Consider the following 24,323-nt stretch of genomic DNA (forward strand, 5'->3'; position numbering starts at 1 on the left):
ACACCCTATAATCAAGACACAATCCTGATGCACACTGGTACGGGCTGGTGGCACATGTCTGGAATCTCAGATGTTTGGAAATTGAGGCAGGAGGATCCTAAGTTCAAAGCCAGCTTGAACAACTTAGTAAGACCCGTTCTTAAAAAGTAAAACAGAGAGCTAGAGATGTATCCCAGTAGTAGTTTATGGGATGCATGAAGCCCCACGATCAACTCCCAGAACCAACTAAATCAGACAAAAGAATTAACATTCTCGAGACTAATCACAGGAAGAGTTGGCACCTGACAGTCATGTATTTTTGTTTTTTTCACCTTTTACTGTGTAAGAATTTCATATATGTGTACAATGTGCTTTGATAAATGCCACCCAGCAGCCCCTGATTTTACCAGAAACAACATGCTTATTTTCACAGCCACAAATGTTAGGCTAAAATGCTTCAATGAAAACTTAGTAGAAAAACTGAATAAAAGTGAGATTATTGAAAAGTCTGAGTGATACTCAGATATTTCCTTCAGTCCATTTCTAAGTAATTCAAACGGCTTTACAGAATCCTTTGTTGGGTCTCTCTGTAGAGAGAACCCTGATACACACACACGGAAGAGACAGTCTGTACTGTCCAAGGCTTCCTGTGCATGTTGCGAATGGGCTGGATGCACTACCTCAGTAAAGCTGCTGTTTCCCTGGAGGGGAAACGGCCCCTTGTGAGGTCGACTGAGTCATCAGAAGTGTCACAGTTTAGGACTATGTGTTACTGAAGAGGAAGCCACGCTCTAGGATAAAACTCTGAGTACTGCAAGGACGAACGGAGACCCAAATGAACGGAGACCCGAATGAAGTGACCCAGAAGCCCCGCCCTGAGGGCGGATCCCTCACCTATCTCTCCATTCTCCATGGCTCTGATGTCCGGCCGCAGCCTACAGTCAGTTTTAGGAATCACACTCTCCATCTCCTTGTCTACTTCATTCAAAACCATTGCAAAGCTGGTAAAATTATACATCTGAAACATAAACAAGCAGTCAAGTCAACACCTGCCAAGACCAGCAGAAAGCCCGGAAGGCATCTAATCTGGCAGTGACACCTCCCGTGGCCGGAGTGCTGGTCAGCCTTTCTCAGAGAACATCGCTAAAGGCCCCCACCTCTATCTGCACCACCCTGTGGACATTCAGCTCACAGCAGACCTCCCAGGGTAGCACACCCACACCCACTCTGCTTTCTTCATTAAAATCATGTCCTGCTGGGGCTGGAGGGTCTACACTGGTCAAGCGTATCAGTCTGTTTAACAAGGGTGAGACCCCCAATGAAGATCCATCCAGCCCACCTCCCGGCTTGACAGAGCGCCCTCTGGTTAAGGGGGGCGTGTGACATATGGGCAGCAGAAGGAGACAATAAAAGGACACAGGCTCTGCTGCCTGAGGAAGGGCACCATGCAAGCTGGATACTAAACAGTTCCTGGATTTAACAGGCCCATGCTCACCTGAGCAGAGTTAGGAGGCCTTGGGGCTATCCTCCACAGGAGCACACTTCCAGGAATAATGAAGACGCTCTCAGAATCTGGCACTGGCATTTCATCAGACTCCTCAGATGAACTTGTCTAGAAGGCAAAGCAAGGTTTTAAATATACAGCTATGTGCTCTGAAGACTGAACAAGGTCTCATAGCATACACAGAAGAGCTGAGACTCCTAGTCCAAAAAGCATCTCTCCAAAAGGTCAGACAGAGGTTGGGGGATGTGCAGGTACACAGCCCAGGGCAGGAGGATCTGAAAGGACTTAGCTTCCATGGTGTCCTTAGCTTCTAGGAGCTATGCCTGGAGCCTATGCTGGTTGTCAATCACCCTGCACTATGAGTGCAGAGCGTCCCTGGCTCTCCAAAGCAACATGGGCAGTCCCCTAGATGCAAGTCAGCAAGGAGGCTGACAGCCTCCAGCTAGCTGGAGTAACTGAGCAACCCTGGGGAGACAGCAGTCACAGAAGGGGATGAGAAGAGGCGCCTGGTCTTAAGGCACCTGGAGGCAGAATGAGGTGGTCATAGCTGCTTATCCAGACCCTGGAGAAGCCCGAGACAGAGCAGGGCTGCTGGGCGCGCTGTTTGTCCCTGCTCCTGCCATGATGACAGAGGGCTGGAGTCCGGGACTCTCAGCCTCATTCTGGTCACTGTTCTCGCACGCAAGGCATTGGCCACTGCCCTCCTTTACCACAGTGTTAAAGTTTCTAGTCTTTTAAACACAAATGACAAATATTTACTGAAGAAGTTAGAAAAGCTCAGGGCTGGGATACAGCGTGGTACAGGAACAGCCTGACAACCAGAGAGCCACACACTAAAGGCACAGCCAACACGTTACACATACTGGAGAGAGAGAGGCCAAAGCCAATGCACGCACACATTTGAGAACAGAAGGTCACACACTGGGCCACTTAGCTAAATTCATCAATGACACAGAACCAGCAGGGCTTCCGCCGGGCAGCTGACAAAAATGTCAGGGGAAAAAGAAACCAGGGGCTTCCTCAGTCTACCTCCCCATGGACCTGACCTCTGCTGCTCACTGTGTTTAGTCTTCACTGATGGGACCTTGAGAAGCTGTTAGTACCATAAAGGAAAACACAAAGAACTCAAAGATTTCGAAGGTCCGGCCAAATCCTCAGCATCAGTTGACCACACTCGCGCTTCTGGTTGAGGCACGTTCAGTGAAACCAACGGCAAGGTGTGGTATGGGACCAGTAAAAGCCACCCGAGAGCACGGGGGTGTGTTCAGACAGCCGCAGCCCACAGGAGGGCTGCACTCTGGATGGCAGAAGGCAGGCCAGGGATGGAGCTTGAGGGGAAGGCTGCTTTTCTATAAAGAATAGAGTATAAGGGCATTCTCTGGAAGTCCACATGATGTAAGAGGGATGGACGACAAGTGGACTGCGGTTGTTTTTGCCAAGTTCCTTCTCTTAGCGGAGGGGCAGCCATGCAGTCTGTGTCAGTGACTTGGGATTCAGGACATCTCCTCCTTCACCCTACTAAGGTGTCCTGCAAAGGACAGTGGGTAGAGCTGAACATGAGGAGTTATGCACAGGCAGTGCAGGGAAAGGCTAAAGCAGACCAAAGCTGTGTGCTCCAGTCATCAAACAAAACTGTCCCTCAGACCCAGTGCTAGCTCCTAATTTACAAAGTCACAATAAATGAATGTGAAAAATCTGCCTCTGAAAAATCAAGAGCTTCTCACACCTCTGAATGCCTAAGAGTTAATGAAGAGACACCAGAAGTAGAGGTTCTCATGTGTAACAAAGTAAGCCGGACTTTGACAGGCAGCACACACTTCCTCTCATACAGATGATCTACACACCCATGCACACCAAGAAAGCAGAAATGGGGGGTATTTAGGAGGAGGTAGGGCAAGAAGAGAACAGGAAACAGGAAGGAAAGAGGGTGACGAGGCAGGAAATGTGAGCAAATACATGTATGGAGAGGTCAGAAGAAAACCCATCATTTAGTATGCTAGTTAAAAGAATTTTTAAAAAAGAAAGAAACATCTGAGTCTGGGACCAGGGCTAAAAGGCCGCACATCTAGCGAGACACAAGAGAGGGCCTGGCGAGCAGACGGGCATACTGGAGCAAAGGACTTCATTAATCCCCTGAGAGCAGACCGTCAGGAGACCTTCACAAAGTCCATCAACACCTCCACTCCTCTAGGAGAGGTGCTGTCAGGACACCCATTTTAGAGGTGACATTCGGAGACCAAGGGTTAGAAATGATCTGAGCTCCCACTGCTCACAGATGAGAGATTGTTTCTAAGCCAGAGTCCCCGCTTCTGTTGGCCAGGCTCCCAAAGGGCATGTCCTGTCCTATTGGTACAATCTTTCTTTAGTTCATAGCAACCGATTGCAGGAAGGAGACACCAGTCTGCAGAATCCAAAGCATGCCTGTAGCCAGGGAGCAAGCCTTGTTCTTATCTGTGATTGGGACGAAGAATGCTGCACAAACAGCAGTGTTCAGCATGAAGACAACAGTCTGGACTGGGACGGCGTTAACATCAGTGACACAGTGATCGCGAACACTGAGACAGGTAAAGCTCACAAATATGAGCCATCACTCAGGAGTAAAGCTTACCTACGTAGATCGTTTCTACTGTTAACACACAAGCACAAGAGGCAAAACCCATCACTGCACCATCAAGATGGGCCCCAACTTTCCAAAGTGACACCAATCAACTGCCCCAGCCACCAGAAGCTCAAGCCTGACATTTTCCACTGAGGAGGACAGATATCTGTTCCTTCACAACATGCCAGGAGATGAATCCATGTGTGAGCAGAACTGTCAAACTGGGCCCTAGGGACAGGTGGTTCCAGAAGGGTCTGTACACACACAAGAGCCCGGCTGCCGGCACCCCCCCCCCCCCCCCCCCCCCCCCCCCCCCCGCAGCGTGCTTACCTGTTTGCTGTTCTTCTTCTCTTCCGTGTTTTTCTTATCGTTTTTTTTGTAAGCGTCGAAAGTGGCGGGGTCAACGCTGTACAAGCACTCTGTCCACTTCCCGTAGAGAGCACAGAGTTTCTTTTTGCTATCGAGAGCAAGTGTTAATGTTTAGTCACAATTAAGCCCGTGTTGTGCTGTAGTTAACTGTTACTATATTTTTATAAGTCCATCCTTTAATGAAACAGATATTTTCTTTCAGAAGACTTTTCTGTTATTTGAATGCCTGTTTATCAGGCAGCATACTTTAACACAAATATCTAAACAAGCATTTGCAGTCAATATTGAAAAAGAAACCTTACCTTTTATCTTGTATGTAGCCTTCAACTTTGTGTAATTCCTTGCCAAAAAGACCACATGGCTTAAAATTCAACACACACTTGTCCCCAGTCCTACAAAGGAAAGGGTAAGTTCACATGATCACACAATGCCAAGGAAGCAGTTAGAACATAAGGGGGTGGCCTTCCTGATGGCAGTACTGTTGACCGACGCTCCACCACGTTCCCCACAGCACTGCCCACACAAGCTCAGAAGCAGTCACAGAAAATCAGTGACAGAATCTGAAACTAAGTTTTCGAACTAACTCCACACTGTTCCTCCCTCACCTACCCTACCCTGAATAAGTGACACAGGTAACACGATGGGCAGCAGCCTGAGACCGGGGCCAGCCTGGGGAGGCCCAGGGTCCGCCCAGTCTGTCTATACGGAGATGTCAGCAGATATAATTTTAAATGGAAGGGCTTCTATTCATTCAGGAGTTAAATTCCCATCAGGTAGTACAGCCTTTGGAAGAGCCTGAGTGTGCCTTACTTGTGGTTTATGATCTCCACATTGCCGTACTGTTCAATCCAGAGTTTGCCCACGATGATGTTGTGCACACAACAGGTGGGGTTTGTCCATGTGTATGCTTCGTTGTGTCTAAAAAACAACCCAAACCCAGAGAAGTAGCTGAGAAGAACCATTTAGTCTAAAGACTGAGTTTTCTTAAGGTGTCATTCAGGACAACAAAGCAGGCTGGGGAGCTGGCTCCGGGGAAATGCCTGCTGTAGAAGCACAAGGACTTGGGTTCAATCCCTAGCATCGTGGGAAAGCAGGGTATGGCATGTACCTGTAACCATAGCAACGGAAGCAGGCACATGGGCAGATGCCAGGGGCCTACTGGTTCCAGTCAGTGAGACACTGTCTCAAAAATACCATAAACAGCAATAGAAGAACTCTGATAGATTGACCTTTGGCTTCCACACACACACACCCAAACACATAGGCCTACACATACACGCCTGATACCCACACTGATATTAATTCATGGTAAAACAGAGATTACCTGCCCATTCTTATTGTTTTAAAAATAACTATGCACTAACTGAATGCCCCTAATTCAAAAGTTCAAACTCCCAAACTCCCAAATGCTTGCAAACTGACACAAAAATAAAAAAGCCTTTGATTCCAGAGCATTTGGATCTTGGACTTTCAGATAATATGTTCATTCAACTGGTAAGATCTACACAGACATTCCAAGACCCAAAGTCTCCTAAATATGGAATAGTTGTCTCCGAAGCCTTTCTGAAAAGGAATATTCAACCTGTATATCATTCAAAAGTTTGGTGAAACATGAACAGAAAAATTAGAGGTATAAAATAAAAATGAAGGTCCATTTGGCATTTTCCAGAGAAGGTCCCTTCCAGTTTACCCTAAACTAACCAACCCAAACCTCAAAACTCATAATGGTACAAATCCTTTGCTTTTGAAAAAAAATGTTTTTGTTCTTTGTAGAGTGGTAGGTATTTCAAGGGGTCTTTATATATTCTAGACAACAACCCTTTGTTAGGGTATGCCATTTCCAATAGTCTATAGCTTATCTCTTATACCCCACATAGTTTAATTCAGAAAGAGCTTTAAACTTAATCTAGTTTTTAAACTGGATCTTGTGTATTGGGCTTTTCACCCTGTGTTTATGTAAGAGATTTCTACCTAACGCCACCTCCTAACGGTTCCTGTTTCCCCAAAGCTTTCCAGTCTGACGGCCTTCGTCTGTGATTTACACTGACCGTGTCTCTGTGGAGCCCACCTCCGACTCTCTTCCCCAGTCCACCGCTGTCACCACTGAGGTGCCTCGCGAGGCCTGTAAATCTCGGTCTCAGCCCAGCATCTCTTAGTGGTTTTTGCTCCTTTTCAAAACTGTCGGCAGTGTTAGTTGCTCTATTTCATTTGCTTTTCCATATAAATTTAGAATCAACTCCTTTATGCCTACAGAAAATACCCGGGGCTTAGGGAGACGGCTCTTAAGCACTTGCTGTACGTGTAAAGAGCAGAGTCTGCATCCCAGTACCCACATAAATGTATTTATTACCCTTGTATTCAGGAGGTGGAGACAAGGTATCCCCTGGGTGGGCTGGCTGGCTAGATTAGCTCAATCAGTAAGTTCTCGGTTCAAATGGGGGATCCTGCCTCAATATATAAACTAGAAAATGATCAAGGAAGATGATGTTACCCCTTGGCCTACACACACACACACACACACACACACACACACACACACACACAGGTGAACATGAATACACACATCATCATCATCATCCTCCTCCTCCTCCTCCTCCTCCTCCTCCTCCTCCTCCTCCTCTGGAGACTCTGATCTGGTTTTAGAGAGACTACTTGTAGGTCACTGGGAAGAACTAGCATCACAACTGGATCGAGGCTCCAGGGGATATCCCTCCATCATGGTAGTTTCAGCATCCAGTCTCCTGCATATCCCATCTTCATGCTGCTCCTGAACATCCTGGTCACTATTTCCCTTGCTACATTTTTCAGTACTAAAATGTCCAAAACTACGTCCATGTCTTTGCTAGAACAGCTGTCTGTTCATCTTCAGCAACAGTAGTGACAGCTACTTCTAACTCTGGGTCATCCTGGGGTTAGAAGCTGTTGATTGCCCTTCACTGTGAGTTGAGTTTTTTTCAGTTTCTTAGTAAAGCCAAATATTCTGAATTATATTCAGAATACTTGAGTTTTATGAGATTTCCTATCCTCTTTAAATCTAGAGAATACTGACTTTTGATTGGAGGCAATGAACACAATGTCAGGCCGTAAACCCTGACCCTCCTCCTCCGTCACCTTTGTCATCCGGATTCTGGTGTCACTACAATTTGCAGTCTTTGTAATGCTCCTCAGAAGCATCCCTCAACTGCCATGCAGGGCCACGGCCACCCAGTGCTCAGATCTCCAGGCCTCTGGTATACCATTTGGGCGAAGGCCATGGAGACTGGTTCAGGAGAGGAATGGTAACCCTTCCCCCACACATGTTTGTGTTTCAGAATACCACCTCTGCCCTTAGACTGGGGTTTGAGCTCTCGGCCTACCGCTGGGACAGTGACGATTGTTCTTACTCCTTTATGCAGTGCCTGTGGCTGCTGAGTGTTTTCTCAGTAGCAGCTACTACAGGAGAGCACAGAGGCCTGGGCTTTGGTTTGGGGAAAGGCTAGGAAGTAAACCAAGTCAGAATTTTCATTGGTCTTTAGGACTCTGAGGGCTCCTTCTGGGATCTCTAAGGAGAGACAAGGTCTCTCTTGGAACCTTTCTGCCTTGTCTAATGCCATTGTGTAATTTGCCGCTCAGACTCTCAGCAAGAACGGCACAGTCTGTCTGTGTACGTGCAGACACACAAGCAGCAAGGAGGAAATACAAAACCAGGAATCTCCCTGCCGCTGTCCCGAGGATCTGACTTTTCTCCCCAGTCTGTTGTCCTTACTGTTCACAGCCCCAGGAGGTTGCTTTGTGGCTCCTGTCCAGGGTTTCTAGTGAGCTTACTTAGAAATGCCTTAGCCTTTAAAGTTACTCCTGCAGAAGAGTGCTCCAAACAACCTAGTGTCCAACAAGTCACACAATTGTCACCTGAAAAAATTCAGGCCGGGCGGTGGTGGCGCACGCCTTTAATCCCAGCACTCAGGAGGCAGAGCCAGGCGGATCTCTGTGAGTTCGAGGCCAGCCTGGACTACCAAGTGAGTTCCAGGAAAGGCGCAAAGCTACACAGAGAAACCCTGTCTCGAAAAACCAAAAAAAAAAAAAAAAAAAAAAAAAAATTCAGAGTGAATTAATTTCGAAGAATCCTTCAAACCAAACACGGGCACCATGGTATCCAATAGCTGGTTCTGTAAGCTGCCATGGAGTTAATTCTACCTGCCTAACAGCTGATCCAGCCTGGCTGACAGTGGCTACTGCCGTGCTTCGAGGAGTCTTTCAATCAGGGGCAGACGCGAACACTCGGTGATACTGTTTCTTTCCTGTCCCCAGCTAGAACGGCACAGTCTGTTTGTGCACGTGCAGACACACAAGCAGACACACACAGAGGGAACGACTCTCCTCCACTTACTCTAAAAGCTCCAAGGTGATGGTTCCTTTAGGCTCCGCTTCTACACTCTTCCCCCAGAACTTCAGCTTGGGGTAAATTGAACCATGGAAGATGAAATCGTTGTTTAGCCCTTCTGCGTGGAATGCACTGATGGGGGGGTGATGGCTGACCTGTTCTGAGATGAGTCTAAATCCAAGGTCATCTCTTAAGATTAAAAGAAATAAAAAAATACATCGCTTCAATTAACCGTCACTGAATGTGTTAAAATATTTAGGAAAACGTTCAATGAAGAAAAACAATTTTTCATTATCATCCTTGTTACGGTGCACCCTACATGAGGAACAACACAAACATAACCTAAGCTACTTGTCTGATACTGATGGAGCCAGCTGCTTATACATGTTAAATACAGGACATTCATAGGAACTTGGGTGATTTATGGCTGTGGTTTGAATGTGAAATGTCCCCATAAGCTTGTGTTTTTGAAACCTTGGTCCCCAGCTGGTGGCACTGGAAGGCTGTGGGACTTTTAGGAGGTGGAGCCTTAACCGAGTGGATCACTGAAGGCTAGTTGGAAGGTTTGATAGCTTCCTGATTGCAGAAGCAATAGAACCAGCCTCCACACATCCCTGCCACGTCTTCCCATGCCACTGTATTCTCTTCACTGTAAGGCAAGCAAGCTCTTCCTCCTTTAAGATGCTCTTGTATTTGGTTACCATAACGAGAACAATGACTACCACTGTGAGTGCCACAGCTCTGAGGGGCAAGGAGCCAAGGACTACCACAGTCACACGGCACAACACACCTCACACCAGAGACTCACTGAGAAGAACGCAGGAGGGGGCTGCCTCTGCTCAGGAAAGAAACAGCAGAGAACTGAGCAGGAGGAAGGCTTTATACAGAGTTTGGGGGAGAAGGTAGAGTTTTCCAGGGTGGTCTGGGATTGATGGGACTTTTAGTCTGATCTTGGGGAAAGATCTGGGATTGGTGGGGTTCTGTGGCTTGATCTTGGGACAACCTCAGAGATTGGTGGGAGTCTGTGGTGTGATTTTGTACTTTTTTTCTCTGGATGGTGGAGCTTGGCTGCCTGTACCTTGAGGGACTAGAAATAGCAGCTGGCAGGTAGCAGAGTAGTCTGGGGGGAGGGCCTGGTCACTCATACCTCAAGGGGCTTAAAACTACAATTACTCATCAGATTTAAAACATCATTCCTTTTATACGGAGATAGTGAAACATGGCATTTCTATTTATAATATTTACAGGATAAATATGATCAAAATAAGAAAAGGAGGAAGACACAGAAAAGATAAAGCCAAATGAATTCCCCTAGTTACATATAAACAACAAATAAGCTAATGCAGGAATCCTATACAGTGACTGCTTAAAGGTAATAGACACATATTAATATGGGCATGGTGTGTGTGTGTGTGTGTGTGTGTGTGTGTATGTGTGTGTGTATGTGTGTATATATATATATATATATATATATATATATATATATATATATATATATATATATATATATATAGGCAGGGGGAGACAATGTCTCATTGTGTAACCTGACTGGCCAGAACTGGTAGACTAAGCTGGCCTCTAACTCATACATGTCCTACCATTCCTAGTGTGCTAGTTGATTTTTGTCAACTTGACACAGACCCAGACGTATCTGGGAAAAGGGAATCTTCATTGCGAAAATGACTCCATAACATTGGCCTATGGGCAAGTTCTGTAGGACAGTTTCTCGATTAATGGCTGATGTGGGGGGACCCACTCACTGTGGTGGTGCTGCCCCTGGGGTGAGTGGTCCTGGAGAGTGTAAGAAAGCAGGATAAAGAAGCAGACCAGTACGCTGCTCTCCTCATGGTCTTCTTCAGTCCCTGCCTCCAGGTTCCTGTTGTGAGTTTGTGCCCTGCTAGTTTTCTGTCAACTTGACACAAGCTAAAGTCATCTGAAAGGAGGGAACCTCAATTAAGAAAATGCTTCTGTAAGACTGGGCTGTAGGCAACCCTGGAGGGCATTTTCTTAATTAGTGATTGATAGGGGAGGGCCCAGCCCATTGTGGGTGGTACCATCACTGGGCTGTGATCTTGGGTTCTACAAGAAAGCAAGCTGAGCAAGCCTGTGAACAGCAGCCCTCCATGGCCTTGGCAGCAGTTCCTGCCTCTGGGCTCCTGCCCTGCATGAGTTCCTGTCCTCACTGCTTTTGATGATGAGCTGTGATATGGAACTGTGAGCGAAATAAACTCTTTCCTCCCAGAGTCGGTTTTGGTCATGGTGTTTTATCACAGCAAAAGAAATTCTAAACCCCTGATCATGTCATGTGATCTACCTTAAAAAGGAGGATAGTTAATCCTAGAGGGTCAGGAACACTGAAACCTTGCAATTGTTTTTTTATGGTGGTATATTGCATGTCTATTTTTGTGGACACTGACATCAAAATAATTAATGTGTTCCAGTCACAAATAATTGTTTAGGGAAACTCAAAATACCCATCTTCCTTAATTGAAAAAAAAAATCTATGTAAGTCATACACATTCAACAAGCCATTTAGAATGGAGCCAAAGACCTCACCGGACTAATTCGTAAGTCTCTCCCAGAAGTGGGTTGAAGGGTTTCCCAGTCCGCTCCCACTGCGAAGCCACAGCAGACACAGCAAATGCGGCCACACACTGGAACAGAGGAGAGCACTGCATTAGCAGGAGTCACTGCCCTCTCAGGGCCGCAGCTGCACAGGGGACAGTGACCGACACAACTGTCTCATGCCTTAATTAGTTTGGGTTTTGATATGGCTTTCTTTTTTTTTTTTTTTTTTTTTGTTTTTGTTTTTTTCGAGACAGGGTTTCTCTGTGTAGCTTTGCGCCTTTTCCTGGAACTCACTTGGTAGCCCAGGCTGGCCTCGAACTCACAGAGATCCGCCTGGCTCTGCCTCCCGAGTGCTGGGATTAAAGGCGTGCACCACCACCGCCCGGCTTGATATGGCTTTCTAAAGCTTCTGCAGAAGCCTCACTTGGAACGGCAGCAGTCCCTGGATGTCTTCCTAAAGGGCTCTGCTCAGGCAAGGCTTTTATGATAGCCTGTGAGAGCTCTAATTGTGCCAAGACTGAAAAACTCTTTAAGCCAGTTACTTCTAATATGTTGAAGTTGTATATGTAAAAGTTCTAATATGAAAATTCTAAAAACCTCTAATACGTAAAAGTTTTTAAAACTTGAAATCCCAGTTGTCTCTCAGTATTCGGGAGGGACTGGTCTCACACACACCTCAGGTGTCAGTCTGTGGCTACTCAAGCCTCAAAATGGCACAGCATGTGCTTTTAACTTACACAATCCTCTTGTATATACTACATATTTTCTAGTTATTTATAATATCTAACACAATATAAAAAATGTTATTTCATGCACAGAATGATAGCAAAGAAAAAGTCTACATATTCAGTTAAAGGTATAGTTTTATTCTTCACACACTGTGGATCTGAGGTTGGCTGAATCTGTGAATGTGTAGCCTATGGATACAGAGCACCAATTATACATTTAGAATTGAGGAAAAGAGATGTAAAACTAAACAATGTAATTGGTGTTAAAGCCAATTTTGTTGACTAGTTTTATGTCAACTTGACATAAGCTAGAGTCATTTGGGAAGAGGGAACCTTAATTGTCCCTACCAGGCTGTCCTGTGGACAAGCCTGTGGTGCATGTTCTTGGTTGATGACTGATGTGAGGCCCAGCCTACTGTGGGGGGTGCCACCCCTAGGCTGTGATCTTAACCTACAAGACAGCAGGCTGATCAAGCCATGAGGAACAGGCCAGTAAGCAGCACCCCTCCATGGCCTCTGCATCAGCTCCTGCTCTAGGTTCCTACCCTGATTTCCCTGATGTGGAACTATAAACTGAAATAAACCCTTTCCTCTCCAAGATTTTTATGGGCATGGTGTTTTATCACAGCAATAGAAACCCTGGATAAGATTCTAAAGAAGTTAAAAAGCTTTTAAATGAAGGAAAGAACAGAGAAACACTGCTTTGTCTGAAGAGCACTGTACCTATTGTACTTGACCTGTGTCTCAACATCCATGTACACCACACAAACATCTTTGATTTTGAAAATTAAAAAGTTCAACATCTTGTTACTTGAGTGCTTATGAAGAGGAATACTGGAACATACATCCAGCTTAAACATGTGTTTGTAACTATATTCATCCTTTAAGAGAAGATCCTCAATAAAGTTTGAAATATGAAATGTCGATTTCCTCATCACACATGCTACCTTCTAAACTGAAGACTTGGAAAAACTTCCAATAGCCAAGCATGGTTGTGTGACCCCTTCTACGGCTCTGGAAAGTTCCATCAGTCTTCAGTACAGTGAATCCCAAGAAGATGCCAGGGGGACTGGATGCAAAAAAAAATTTTTTTTTCAAGACAGGGTTTCTTTGTGTAGTTTTGGTGCCTGTCCTGGATCTTGCTCTGTAGACCAGGCTGGCCTCAAACTCACAGAGATCCACCTGCCTCTGCCTCCCGAGTGCTGGGATTAAAAGCGTGCGCCGCCACCACCACCCGGCTGCAAAAGACTCTTAAGCTCTGAGAACATCCTATCCCCAGCTGGACTTCACACCAGCAGACACGTGTGTGAGCATCTGTGTCAGTGTCTACGTGTGTGACCACGTGTGTTTGGGGGGTGGGTTGGGGGGGGAGGTGGGAAACAAGTCTCTGAGACTTACAAGGGTCACTTGCCACATACCTGCATCCTTTCCACAGGATCGGAAAATGAACTGGCTTTGTGGATGAGGTAAGTGTGCTCCATGTATTCAGTTAGCCGTTGCAGGAAGCTCAAAGGTTCATTAAATATGACTGGCATTGTGATCTTAGACAGTTCCTGTTAGTAAGAAACCAATTGTTAGATCAGTGTTACACACAGCAAACATGGCTGCTGCTGCTGCTTTATATAACGTGTTCCTGAAAAAGAAGCAACAGAAAAGTCCAACTCAAGAATTAAACCTTAATTAAAACCAGCTCAGCTTCATAAATCTTTACAAATATCTGATAGTATGGAGTATCTAGCAATACAAGAAAACACGGACCAAACATTCTTCCTGGCTAAACAGAACGCCCAATATAATGTAAGCATGAGTCGACGGCAGAGATAACTCTACCTCAGACCAGTCCTAGAAGTGGTTAACAGTGACGGGGACACAACACCATCTTCACACTGGCGTCGGAAGCTCACGGGGGACAGAGGTGGCTCTGGCACACAGGGTTATGGCATAAGCAAACGAAACCCAATCAGAAACTGCCAAGAAAGCCACGAACAAGCAACTCTCCACTTTAAGCAACCAACCAAGTCTGTTTCTTGTCTCTCTCTGCAAGGACAACCTTCTGCAAATCTCCCCTCCAACTCTTTTCACAGAATACTGATCAGCTGAGGCCTCGGGTTGAGTCATGTATCACTGGTAGCTCAAATAAACCCATGCTGATCACAATACACCTAAGTTCATCTTAAAAAAAATCCAACTTACTATTAGATGTATTTATCATGTGGGGATGTATGTGCAGATGTGCGTGTACCACAGAGCACATGAGGAGGTAGAAGTCAGTTCTCTCCACCCACCATATGGATCCTGGGAGCAACAGGTTGTCATGCTTCACAGCAGGCACCCTAACCCAGCACACCATTAGCTGGCTCTCATTCATCTTGTACCAGTGGACTAAGGATCAGTCATACACCACTCTTGTGGGCAATCTCTAAAAGAAATTCGAGGCCAGTTTTGGCTGACACTGTGCTTTTGTGAGCATAAGTATGGGTGACTTCAGAAGGTTATCCTTGTTTAATAAATAAAATGATATTACATCCCTCTGCCAACTCACACACTGGACAAGGCTCTCTGACATGGAAATGCCACCTTTCAACTCTTTCCATGCACTGCCAGCAAGGTCCATCATAGGTACTTTTAAAACATCATTAAGTAACAAACTCCTCTTGGTATTCTAGAATGTTTCCCTTGGAAATCTAGCTACTATCACCTGGCCAGGTGGACAGTCCTAGGAGCAATCCAGGATGAATGCCACCAGACTCAACTCTAACTCTTCCTTACATCTGCTTCTTACTGGCTTGCACAATTAAAATTACACGCAGCCTTCACAAAAGTGCCATCAAATGCATTTAAAAACAACCAGAAAATGTAGACTAGGCAAGTAGCAGCTCAACATATTAAAGAGCATGTTCCTGCTGCCTCACTAGGGAGAGGAGGATGAAAAGGAGTCTACACAGAGAAAGGAGAGAAGGTTCAGCCACGGTCTCACTAAACCCAGAGTCATCGCTGTTGGGGTAAGTCACAGGCAGTGGGACTGCCGAGGCTTGTTTCAATCAAGAAGTCCAGGCTTCTCTTCCACTTGGAAATGTACTTTCCTTTTTCCTTTTTTCTTTCCTTCCTTCCTTCCTTCCTTGCTTCCTTCCTCCCTCCCTCCCTCTCCTCCTTTCTCTCTCCCTCCCCTCTGTCTTTCACGAATGAGTGTTCTATTTGCACATATAACTTTATGCTGGAAGAGGGTGTCAGATCTCATTACAGATGGTTGTGAGCCACCATGTGGGTGCTGGGAAATAAACTCAGGACCTCTGTAAGAGCAGCCAGTGCTCTTAACTGCTGAGCCATCTCTCAGCCCCCTGTACTTAATTTTTTTCTTAAAAAGGCATGATACACAGTATTCTTGGTATAAAAGTAAAATATAGGGCTGGTGGAGTGGCTCAGTGGGTAAGAGCACTTGCTACTTAAGTACAAGGACGGGAGTTCAAACCCTGAGCACCCATGTAAAAAGCAGATGTGGCCAGGCACATGTCTGTAACCCTAGTGCTGTGGAGATAAGAAGACAGAGGGGCTTGATGGCTGCCTTGTCTAGCTCCAGGTTCAGTGAAAAGCCTATCTGTCTCAAGGGAGTAAGTCAGAAAACAGAACAGGACAGCCAAACAAGCACACGCATGCGCACACGCACACGCACACGCACACACACACACACACGCACGCACACACACACACACACACACAGAGTAAAATCTGAAAACATCTCTTCCTCTCCTTTCCCCACCCTCCCAGAGATAATGCTCCAGCACACTTCAGGATCGGATCGAGGTGTGTGTGTGTTCATATGTATACATATACAGGTCTACACAGAGGAGAGGGAAATTCTTTTGATGTTTGGCATCAGCTCTATGTATTGCTACTTACTCTACTTTCACTAGGTTTTGGGGGTGGGTACTACATACATGTTAAGACCACTAAATCAAATCAGCCTAACACCTGGCTTCAGTATTTGTTAACTCTAATTTTGACCAAATTCAACTTTGTGCCACTTTCTTCAATGATAATGCTAACAGCATTTAACGTAACACATAAGTGACAAAAACAGTTTACAAAACACTCAGATCAGTTCTGGACACACTAGTAAACAACACACATATTACTTAATTAAAACACTTATGATGTGCACCTTCCATGAAGGGTTCACCTCTGTGTCTTCCCTAACACAGGCACATTTAGCTTCAAGTGGACTTCGCTATGGAGAGTCGAGGTCACAGTCCTGCTCAGGTGAAATGCTGGCACATGCTATGGAGCAAAACGTCTCCTGAACGCACGCCAAGCCAAGCGCCACTCTGGCTGGAGTGGCCAGACCTTCGGCATCCAAGGTGCTACAGGAAGTGCACAGCTTCCCTTCGCTCAGCCAGGCTACTCTTACTCAACAAGTCCTCAACTGAGCACCTCTGATGCCGCACTCTCTCGGGCACTGAATCAAAAGTGTCAGTGTGACCACTCCTAAGCCCGTTCTCTTCACTACACCCCCTAACGGATGTCCAGGCCCAGTTCCGGTTTGTCATCCTTAGGCATCCCAGTGCTCACCCATTTTCTGTTCCTTCAGACACCAGGAGTGTGACCATCCAAAGCTCACAATTTAACATTTGATCATGCTAGATTACATTATCCTGTCTTATGAGTGCTGACCATCTTACCCATGCTGAGTAAAAACAATTTGTGTGTGTGTGTGTGTGTGTGTGTGTGTGTGTATAGATATATGCACTACATGTACGCCTGGTGCCTAGAGGTCAGAAGAGGGCACTGAATTCCTTGGAACTGGAGCTGTGGATGGCTGTAAAACATATGGGTGCTGGTACTTGAACCTGGGTCTTCTGGAAGAGCAAGTACACTTAACTGCTGAGCTACCCCTCCAGCCCCAGGACAATATTTTATACCCTGGATGTTACTCTCGAGGAGGGCATACTGCAAGTGCCTGTGTGTGCCCTGGTGCACTTAGACATCCCCATTCTCCTTGTCCCAAGTTTATTACTTCTAAAGTAGCTGTCACCAGGGACCATCTCCCCTACCACCTTCACCAGACCACTTAGATTCATGGAGACAAGGGTCTGTTTAATGACACACTAGTTAACAGGCAATGCAGAGTGGGAGAGGATTACATTAGAAAGAAAAGGAGCAAGGGACTCTGAGGGACACCAGCCAGAGTACACTCCACAGATAGACCAACAGAGGGACTTTGACAACTCTTAGAACTTCAACAATTTTTATATAAACCTAAAACTGTTCTAAAACATAAGGTTTGAAGAGCGAAGTTTGATTAATCATATCTGAGGAAATTACCTTTCTGGTTTTCTTTGATAGAAAACACACAGTTACCATCACCTATAATAAGAGTATGCTGTCCCCAATGGAAGAATAGGCATTATAGAAAATATCAGACCGTTAATCAATAACATTTATTGTTACTTTAGATTTATATCACTTTGAGTAGTTGTCAATTATTTATGTTTCAAAAGTTGTTTTTATGACTGTTTTTCTCACTTAAAAAAAGTCCAAGCCTGAAAAAACAAGTCACAAACAACATAAAAAGAAACATAATTTGTGGTGGCACACGCCTTTTAATTTCAGTACTCATGAGGCAGAGGCAAGTGGATCTCTGTGAGTTCAAGGCCAGCCTGGTCTACAAATTGGATTCCAGGACCGCTGTTACACAGAGAAACTGTCTCAAAACGACAACAACAACAAAAACAAAACCCCAAACCATAATTTAATTTTGTTACATATATATTTGCACAGAAACATACTACAAGACGGAACACCAAGAAGATAACAATGGTTATCTTCAGTTGGTAATGTAGGAATCTTATATATCTTTTGTCCATATGGAAATAATATGAATTTATTTGAATTTTTACATTGAAAATATATTTTACTCACATAAAATTATACATTGAAATACAAATATAAACATACAATTAAACAACAGTTATTCTATACTGAATATAATTAAGTGAAAATAAATATTAATAAAAACAGAACATATAAGATCACATATAAAATTATGAAACAAACCTAATGAATATAAGTGCTAATGGTATATTTTAAGTATGCCTTTTCTTATATGTACATGTATTGCTTTGTCTGCATGCATGTATGTGTACCACATGCATTCCTGGGGCCCAGAGAGCCAGATGAGGACATCAGATCCTCTTGAACTGGAGCCACCATGAGGGTACTGGGAACCAAACTCAGGTCCTTTGCAAGAGCAGCCAGTGCTCCCTCTCAACTGCTGAGCCACCTCTCCAGCCCCAAGAATATTTTTTCCCCACTCAAGCTTTCTCTGTGGTAGTAGGCTACATTTGTTTATTTATTTATTTTATTCATGGAATGTTAGCACACATTACTGTCTTTGTGTATAACCTTTGACACAACCTTGCTTCCACACAACTTTGCAGAAAGCAGAGACACTGTACACGTTTCTGCTAAACTGTAAAAGCTGGTATTTACTGCTTGCTTAGTGCTCACGTTTCCTAAAATGAATACATATTGCTCTTCTCATCAGGAGTAAAACAAGAGACGTTGTAAACAGAGACCATGAATTTGAGAGAGAACAAGGGGTGGGGGGTGCATGGGAGGGGCTGCAGGAAAGGGAAGGGGAAATTATATAATTATATTTTAATTTCAAAAAATAAAAACTATATACCTAACAAGTCCAAAGGGAAGGGGACAGAAGCTAATGACATCATACCCCAGAGGCTGGTCTGCCTGACAATGCTCACGGCATTTATGCCAGTGACAATGTGGAGAAGAGAGAGCAGCAATCGCCCTCGGGCAGCCCACTCCTCCATTCAGGGACCGAGGCGGTGTGGAAGAATGGGCTCTGAACAGGTGGAGTGGGGCTGGTTTGAATGGTTTTGCAGGAAGAGTTCTGTGATGGTGGTGGTGAAGAGAGCACAGCAGCGTGTCTGTCCTCAATGCCACTTAAAGAGGGTCAAGGTCGAGCCGGGAGATGACCGGGTGGTTATGGACGTGTTGTTTAATTGTGAGGACTGCAGTTCAGACCCCAACACCCTAAAACAAGCAGAGTCCCACAAATGCACATGTGCACACACACAGATAAACAACAGAGTCCCACAAATGCACATGTGCACACACACAGATAAACAGAGTCCCACAAATGCACGTGTACACACACACAGATAAACAACAGAGTCCCACAAATGCACATGTGTGCATACACACATATACATAAACACATACATAAACAAAAACCAAGTGGAGTCCCACAAATGCATATATGTGCATACACATACAAATAAACAGCAAACAAAATCTTTGGAGAAAACTTAGAAAGAGATGGTAAGATGAGCTGGCTTGGCACAGTAATTCTTCTCTGCAACCAGAAGGACAAGAGTTCAGACCCCAGCACACAGGCATCAAGTTGGTGTCCTAGAAAATGCCTGTAACACCACAGGCACAAACACTGGAGGGTCACGAGAGCTGGCTGGTTTCCATCTAGCCAAGAAAAACCTGAGCTCTGACTTCAGGCCATGAGATTCTTCCCCAGGATTAAGAGCTAGGTGTTAAGAGAAGAATACTAGATGCTCTGTCTGGCCTCTGCACATGTTCACAGATGCACCCCTCCCAACACACACGCATGCATGCACGCACAGGCACACTCATAGAGACAAATAAGGTGGCAAACTTCACATTATATCTATTATTATAACTATATTCCTGTGATTGAAAAACAACGGGAAAAATTAGTCCCAAGAAAAAAAAAATCCCCCATTTAGATCACAGGCCTGAACTTTTCCTTCTGTAGCACGAACAAGGCTGACTTTTCATCCCAAAGTGGGAGGAGAGTCACTGCACTCCTCACAGGGTTTGAAAATATTACATGAACTAATTCATCTAAACTACTCACAACTGGGCCAGACATACCAGGTGAGCCACAAATGGTTAAACGGAATAGCACCATCACTAGCAATGCACACCAGCTCTCAGACTCTCCGGGGATTTATGCAGGGTGCCGGGAGCCAGCTGCCTGGACAGCAGCACAGCTCACAGGTAGAAACCTAAAAAGCCTCAGAGGGAGGGAAGGCTTCCAAGTCAGCTGGGCGGATCCACACAGCAAGGGTGCAGGGCGAACCACTCCTAACACAGCAGTGCCTCAGGACCATTGGGGAGAATTCAATAAGGTCGGGCTATTTCCAGGTCAGCTCGCTTGCTGTTTTGTGAAAAACAGATTTATCTTAAAAGAATTTAAAAGATTTATTTATCAAAACAACAAAGAATAGCTTTATCTGTAAATTCAACTCTAGATCCCCCCATTGGAAAAACACTAGACTAGGAATCTTCACTGCATAAAGATATGTACTGGGCTGGGGCGTGTGTGTGTGTGTGTGTGTGTGTGTGTGTGTGTGCGTGTGTGTGTGTGTGTGTGTGTGTGTTAGTGCTTCCCCATGGGCTGGCTTGTTATTACGAGGAATCCTGGCTTGGTGACATCAACTCTAATGATGTGTGTGCTGCTGTTTCCTCATGGGTCTCTACAGGCAAAGGCAAAGCCGCAGAAGGACCAGGTGTGGCCACTAACCAGGGGCTGTTCCACACGGGCTGCCAACGCTTGACTTGCTTCAAGAGTGGGGTGTGAACTCACAGGCACATGAGTTTACCTCTAGATTAATGGACAGATTGTGTTCTAGTACTAAAATCTCCCGAAATTCTTAAAAGTTCTTTGAAAAAATTTGCAATATAGAGTAATTTAAACACATCTTTATTACAGGAACTCAGAATGTAAACATCCAAGAAAATGGAAAGCCAATCATCTTGGCCAAATACAAGATTAAGAAGGAGCTGCATGTGATGGTGCAAGCCTTTACCCCCAGCACTTGGGAGGCAGAGGCAGGTGGATCTCTGGGAGTTGAAGGGCAGCCTGGTCCAGGGATACAAAGTGAGACCCTGTCTCAAAAAGCCAAACACACACACACACACACACACACACACACACACAGATGATAGATACAAGCACACACAGAGATAGAGACAGAGACAGAGACAGAGAGAAAACACACAGGGGAATGCATGCACACAGTCCAGATGGCCCTGAAAACATCCCTGACCTCTCAAGAGTACACAGCAGTCTATTTTAGAGCATGCCAACAGGCTGCTTTTCTTCCTCCATTGTCTGTAATTAATTAAAAACAATCTTATAGTTGCTTTGGTTTCTAAAACGTACAGTACCCAAAGCAGATAATAAAAAACAGTGACAAAATATACATTTCCCCTCTGTCCCTTCTAGTCCTTGGTAACTGAAATACACTGTTGCTCCTTTTAATCCAGCAGACCTGAAGGTGGCATCCCTTAGCTATTGTATAAAAAAATGAGCATGTGTGTATGCCCCAGTAATGGGAAAACACGTATTCCAAAGTTCAAGCTTCAGGAAGAAACATTAGCTGGAACACTTTTATCGCTGAGCTGCAGTCAGCTGGAAAAATTAAATATTTATTCCAGGCAATTCTACCTTGTGACCTGGATAAAACAAAGTTTAAATTTATCCATGCAAATTAGTAGCAACGATGCAATTGAAGGAACTCCTAATTGGAATTGCTCAGCAGTGGAAAAAGTGTAAAGAGAGACAGAGAAGGAGGGCCATCTCCTCGTTCCAGCACTGAACAAACCACCCACAGCAAGGCCAAGTTTGAGACTGGCTGAAATGAAAAATACTTTCTGAACATGAAGTCTACCATCTTAATATCTAAATGTGCAAACAGCTAAGATGTGGGTTATTAAGAGAAAACATGGGTGTTGGGGTGAGTCTATCTGTCACTCAGGCAACCACTCATGAGCCATGGTATGACCTGAACACTCCATGGGCTTCTGGGTTCTCCATGAATAGTCAAGGGCTGGCAGCAGTGTGGGCTGTTCTTAGGAGGAGGAAAGACACAAGATGAAGCTGGCCCTGGGGCCTTCTTCCACGCTACCTTTGCTTCCCACAGCTACAAGGGTGGTGGTAATGACATACATACTCCTCACATGGAAGGCCTTGGAGGGAACTGCATGTTCTGATCTGGTGCCATCAGTCAGTCCTCACTGCTGTGAGAAGTGCTTCATGGGTCTAGCAGTGTGTCATCAGGTGAGAGTTCTTACCATAAGAACACGATCCGCAGCACCCGAGGAGCAGTGCTAGAACACTGCATGGCACTCTGCAGACAGACTGCTATTTGGTGGCAGCTCTAGCCGCCGAGCCCGATCCTCACAGAATCCTCACATGTCAGTGGCACACAGAAGAAACGCACCCAAACACAGAGACAGCAAGGCAGGAAAAGCACCAGGTGTCTGTGTTAAACCAGCTGCAAGGGGCTCCTTAATACTGTCAACAGGACAATGGGGGTAGTGGAGGAAATGCGCGAAAAGCTAGAGGGAAACAGAACGGAAATGAAGTGACTGCCCATGGTATCTGAGCCGAGAGTGCTGTGAGCTGGCTGGCAAGTGTTAGGAGAAAATGGGAAGTGTTAGCCCACCAGTTTCCACACAGTATTTGTTTCCATCCTCCATTCCTTCGCACTCTCCTCAGCTCTGGAAGTCCGGGGCAGCACCAGGGCTAAGTTCCCCTGCTGTGATTATCCCTTAAAAAGTAAAAATACAAGAGACACACTTCTTCTACCCTGAATTACTGTGAATACCCTTCTATCCTTAATTACTGTAAAGGTTTTGTTTTTGTTTTTTTGGGTTTTTTTTTTTTTTTTTTTTGCCTGTAAGTGTGAAAGTCCTCAGAGTTTCAATTCAAGGAGCATCATTCAACCTCATCACCATCATCCACTGCACTCCACACCCTTCATCACCATCATCCACTGCACTCCACACCCTTCATCACCATCATCCACTGCACTCCACACCCTTCATCACCATCATCCACTGCACTCCACACCCTTCATCACCATCATCCACTGCACTCCACACCCTTCATCACCATCATCCACTGCACTCCACACCCTTCATCACCATCATCCACTGCACTCCACACCCCCTCAGTTAAGGAACTGTCACCACCAGAGTGACTTCTGGCAGTTCTTGTTGGCGATACCCTGATTTGGGATCATGCTACTCTGAAGATGGTGGTGGTGTCAAGTTGTGTTTCACTACTCTGAGCTTTTGTTCTGGAGTCAGTATTAGTAACAGCAGATGTGGCAAAGCTCCCACCTTTCCCTAGCTCTCTACCTGTGAGGTGAACACGTAGTTTTGAGGGAAGTAGTTAGTTATGGGTCTGTGTTGAAGGCTTGATCTCTGGCAAGTGACTACAATCAGCCAGAGGTGACTGGGACATAAAAATTCTGACCTCACTGACTGATTCCAACCCTGGTGGCAGCATTTGAGAGGTGGTGGATACGACGCCTGGGTGAAGGAAGCAGGTCACTGGAGAGTGTCATTTGAAGGGTGTCTTGTGCCTGGCTCCTTCCCATCTCTCTGTTTTCTGACGGCCCTGGGTAAGCAACCTCCTCTGCCACTCCCTCCAACCACAAGGATACTCTGCCTTATCTCATGGGTCCAGCCAGCCTTTGACTACAGCCCACAAATAGGAAGGCAAATGCATCTTTTCTGCCTCATGTTTCTATCAGGTAACTTACACATATTTCAGGGCCCAAGGTCACATAAAAGCATTTTATCCAAAAATGCTATCTGGCAAAAGTATTCTTGGAAGAGGGAAGTTTTCTGAATCTCTTCTAAAGGGCTGGGTACTACTGGGTCAAAGAACTGAGTGAGTGCAGAGTGCAGATGTGTGAGCCCCACGAAAGCCTCTCGTAACAGTTCCTCCAGACCACGAGGCCTACAGCCACCGCAAAAGGGAGCCAAAGCCTCTCTAAGTTTCCCAAAGTTCTGTTTTTAAAAACAATAAAGTCCTACTTGATTTGTCAGCTTACAGATCCTAACAGATTATTTTTGATAACGCACTCTAATTTTTGGCACACAGCTGAGAAGGACAAAGAACTGAAAGACAATCCTAGATACTGAAAGTCCCACCAGCTCCCACTCCCATCTGTCCATTAATGTGCAAAGGGTTCTTCATCTTGCGTCTATGAAAGTAACATAACTGTCCTCAAAATTCCCTCTTGTTTTTGTATGGATGGCGACTCACCATCTAACTGCAGCAAGGTCATCTCCTCAGACACAAACAACGTTCTACATTTTATGTCAGTATTTTAGAAATGCCACACCCATACTGTTGTCACTGATACA

At 45.3% G+C, this 24,323-nt stretch overlaps 1 protein-coding gene across 6 annotated transcripts in view; it reads right to left on the reverse strand.

The window, feature by feature from the left end:
* Positions 1-24,323, reverse strand: part of Osbpl1a (oxysterol binding protein like 1A) — a 187,004-nt gene that overhangs the window by 1,747 nt on the left and 160,934 nt on the right. For all 6 annotated transcript variants that reach the window (XM_052741550.1, XM_052741551.1, XM_052741548.1 and 3 more), the window contains 8 exons: positions 13,526-13,660; positions 11,368-11,465; positions 8,818-9,000; positions 5,262-5,369; positions 4,754-4,843; positions 4,413-4,539; positions 1,475-1,591; positions 874-997 (listed from right to left, as the gene is read on the reverse strand). In XM_052741550.1, the coding sequence (XP_052597510.1) occupies positions 874-997; positions 1,475-1,591; positions 4,413-4,539; positions 4,754-4,843; positions 5,262-5,369; positions 8,818-9,000; positions 11,368-11,465; positions 13,526-13,660 (982 nt within the window). The remainder of the gene's footprint in view (positions 1-873; positions 998-1,474; positions 1,592-4,412; positions 4,540-4,753; positions 4,844-5,261; positions 5,370-8,817; positions 9,001-11,367; positions 11,466-13,525; positions 13,661-24,323) is intronic.

Source organism: Peromyscus californicus, unplaced genomic scaffold, assembly GCF_007827085.1.
Source record: "Peromyscus californicus insignis strain IS unplaced genomic scaffold, ASM782708v3 Scaffold_17__1_contigs__length_78620276, whole genome shotgun sequence".
Lineage (NCBI taxonomy): Eukaryota > Metazoa > Chordata > Mammalia > Rodentia > Cricetidae > Peromyscus > Peromyscus californicus.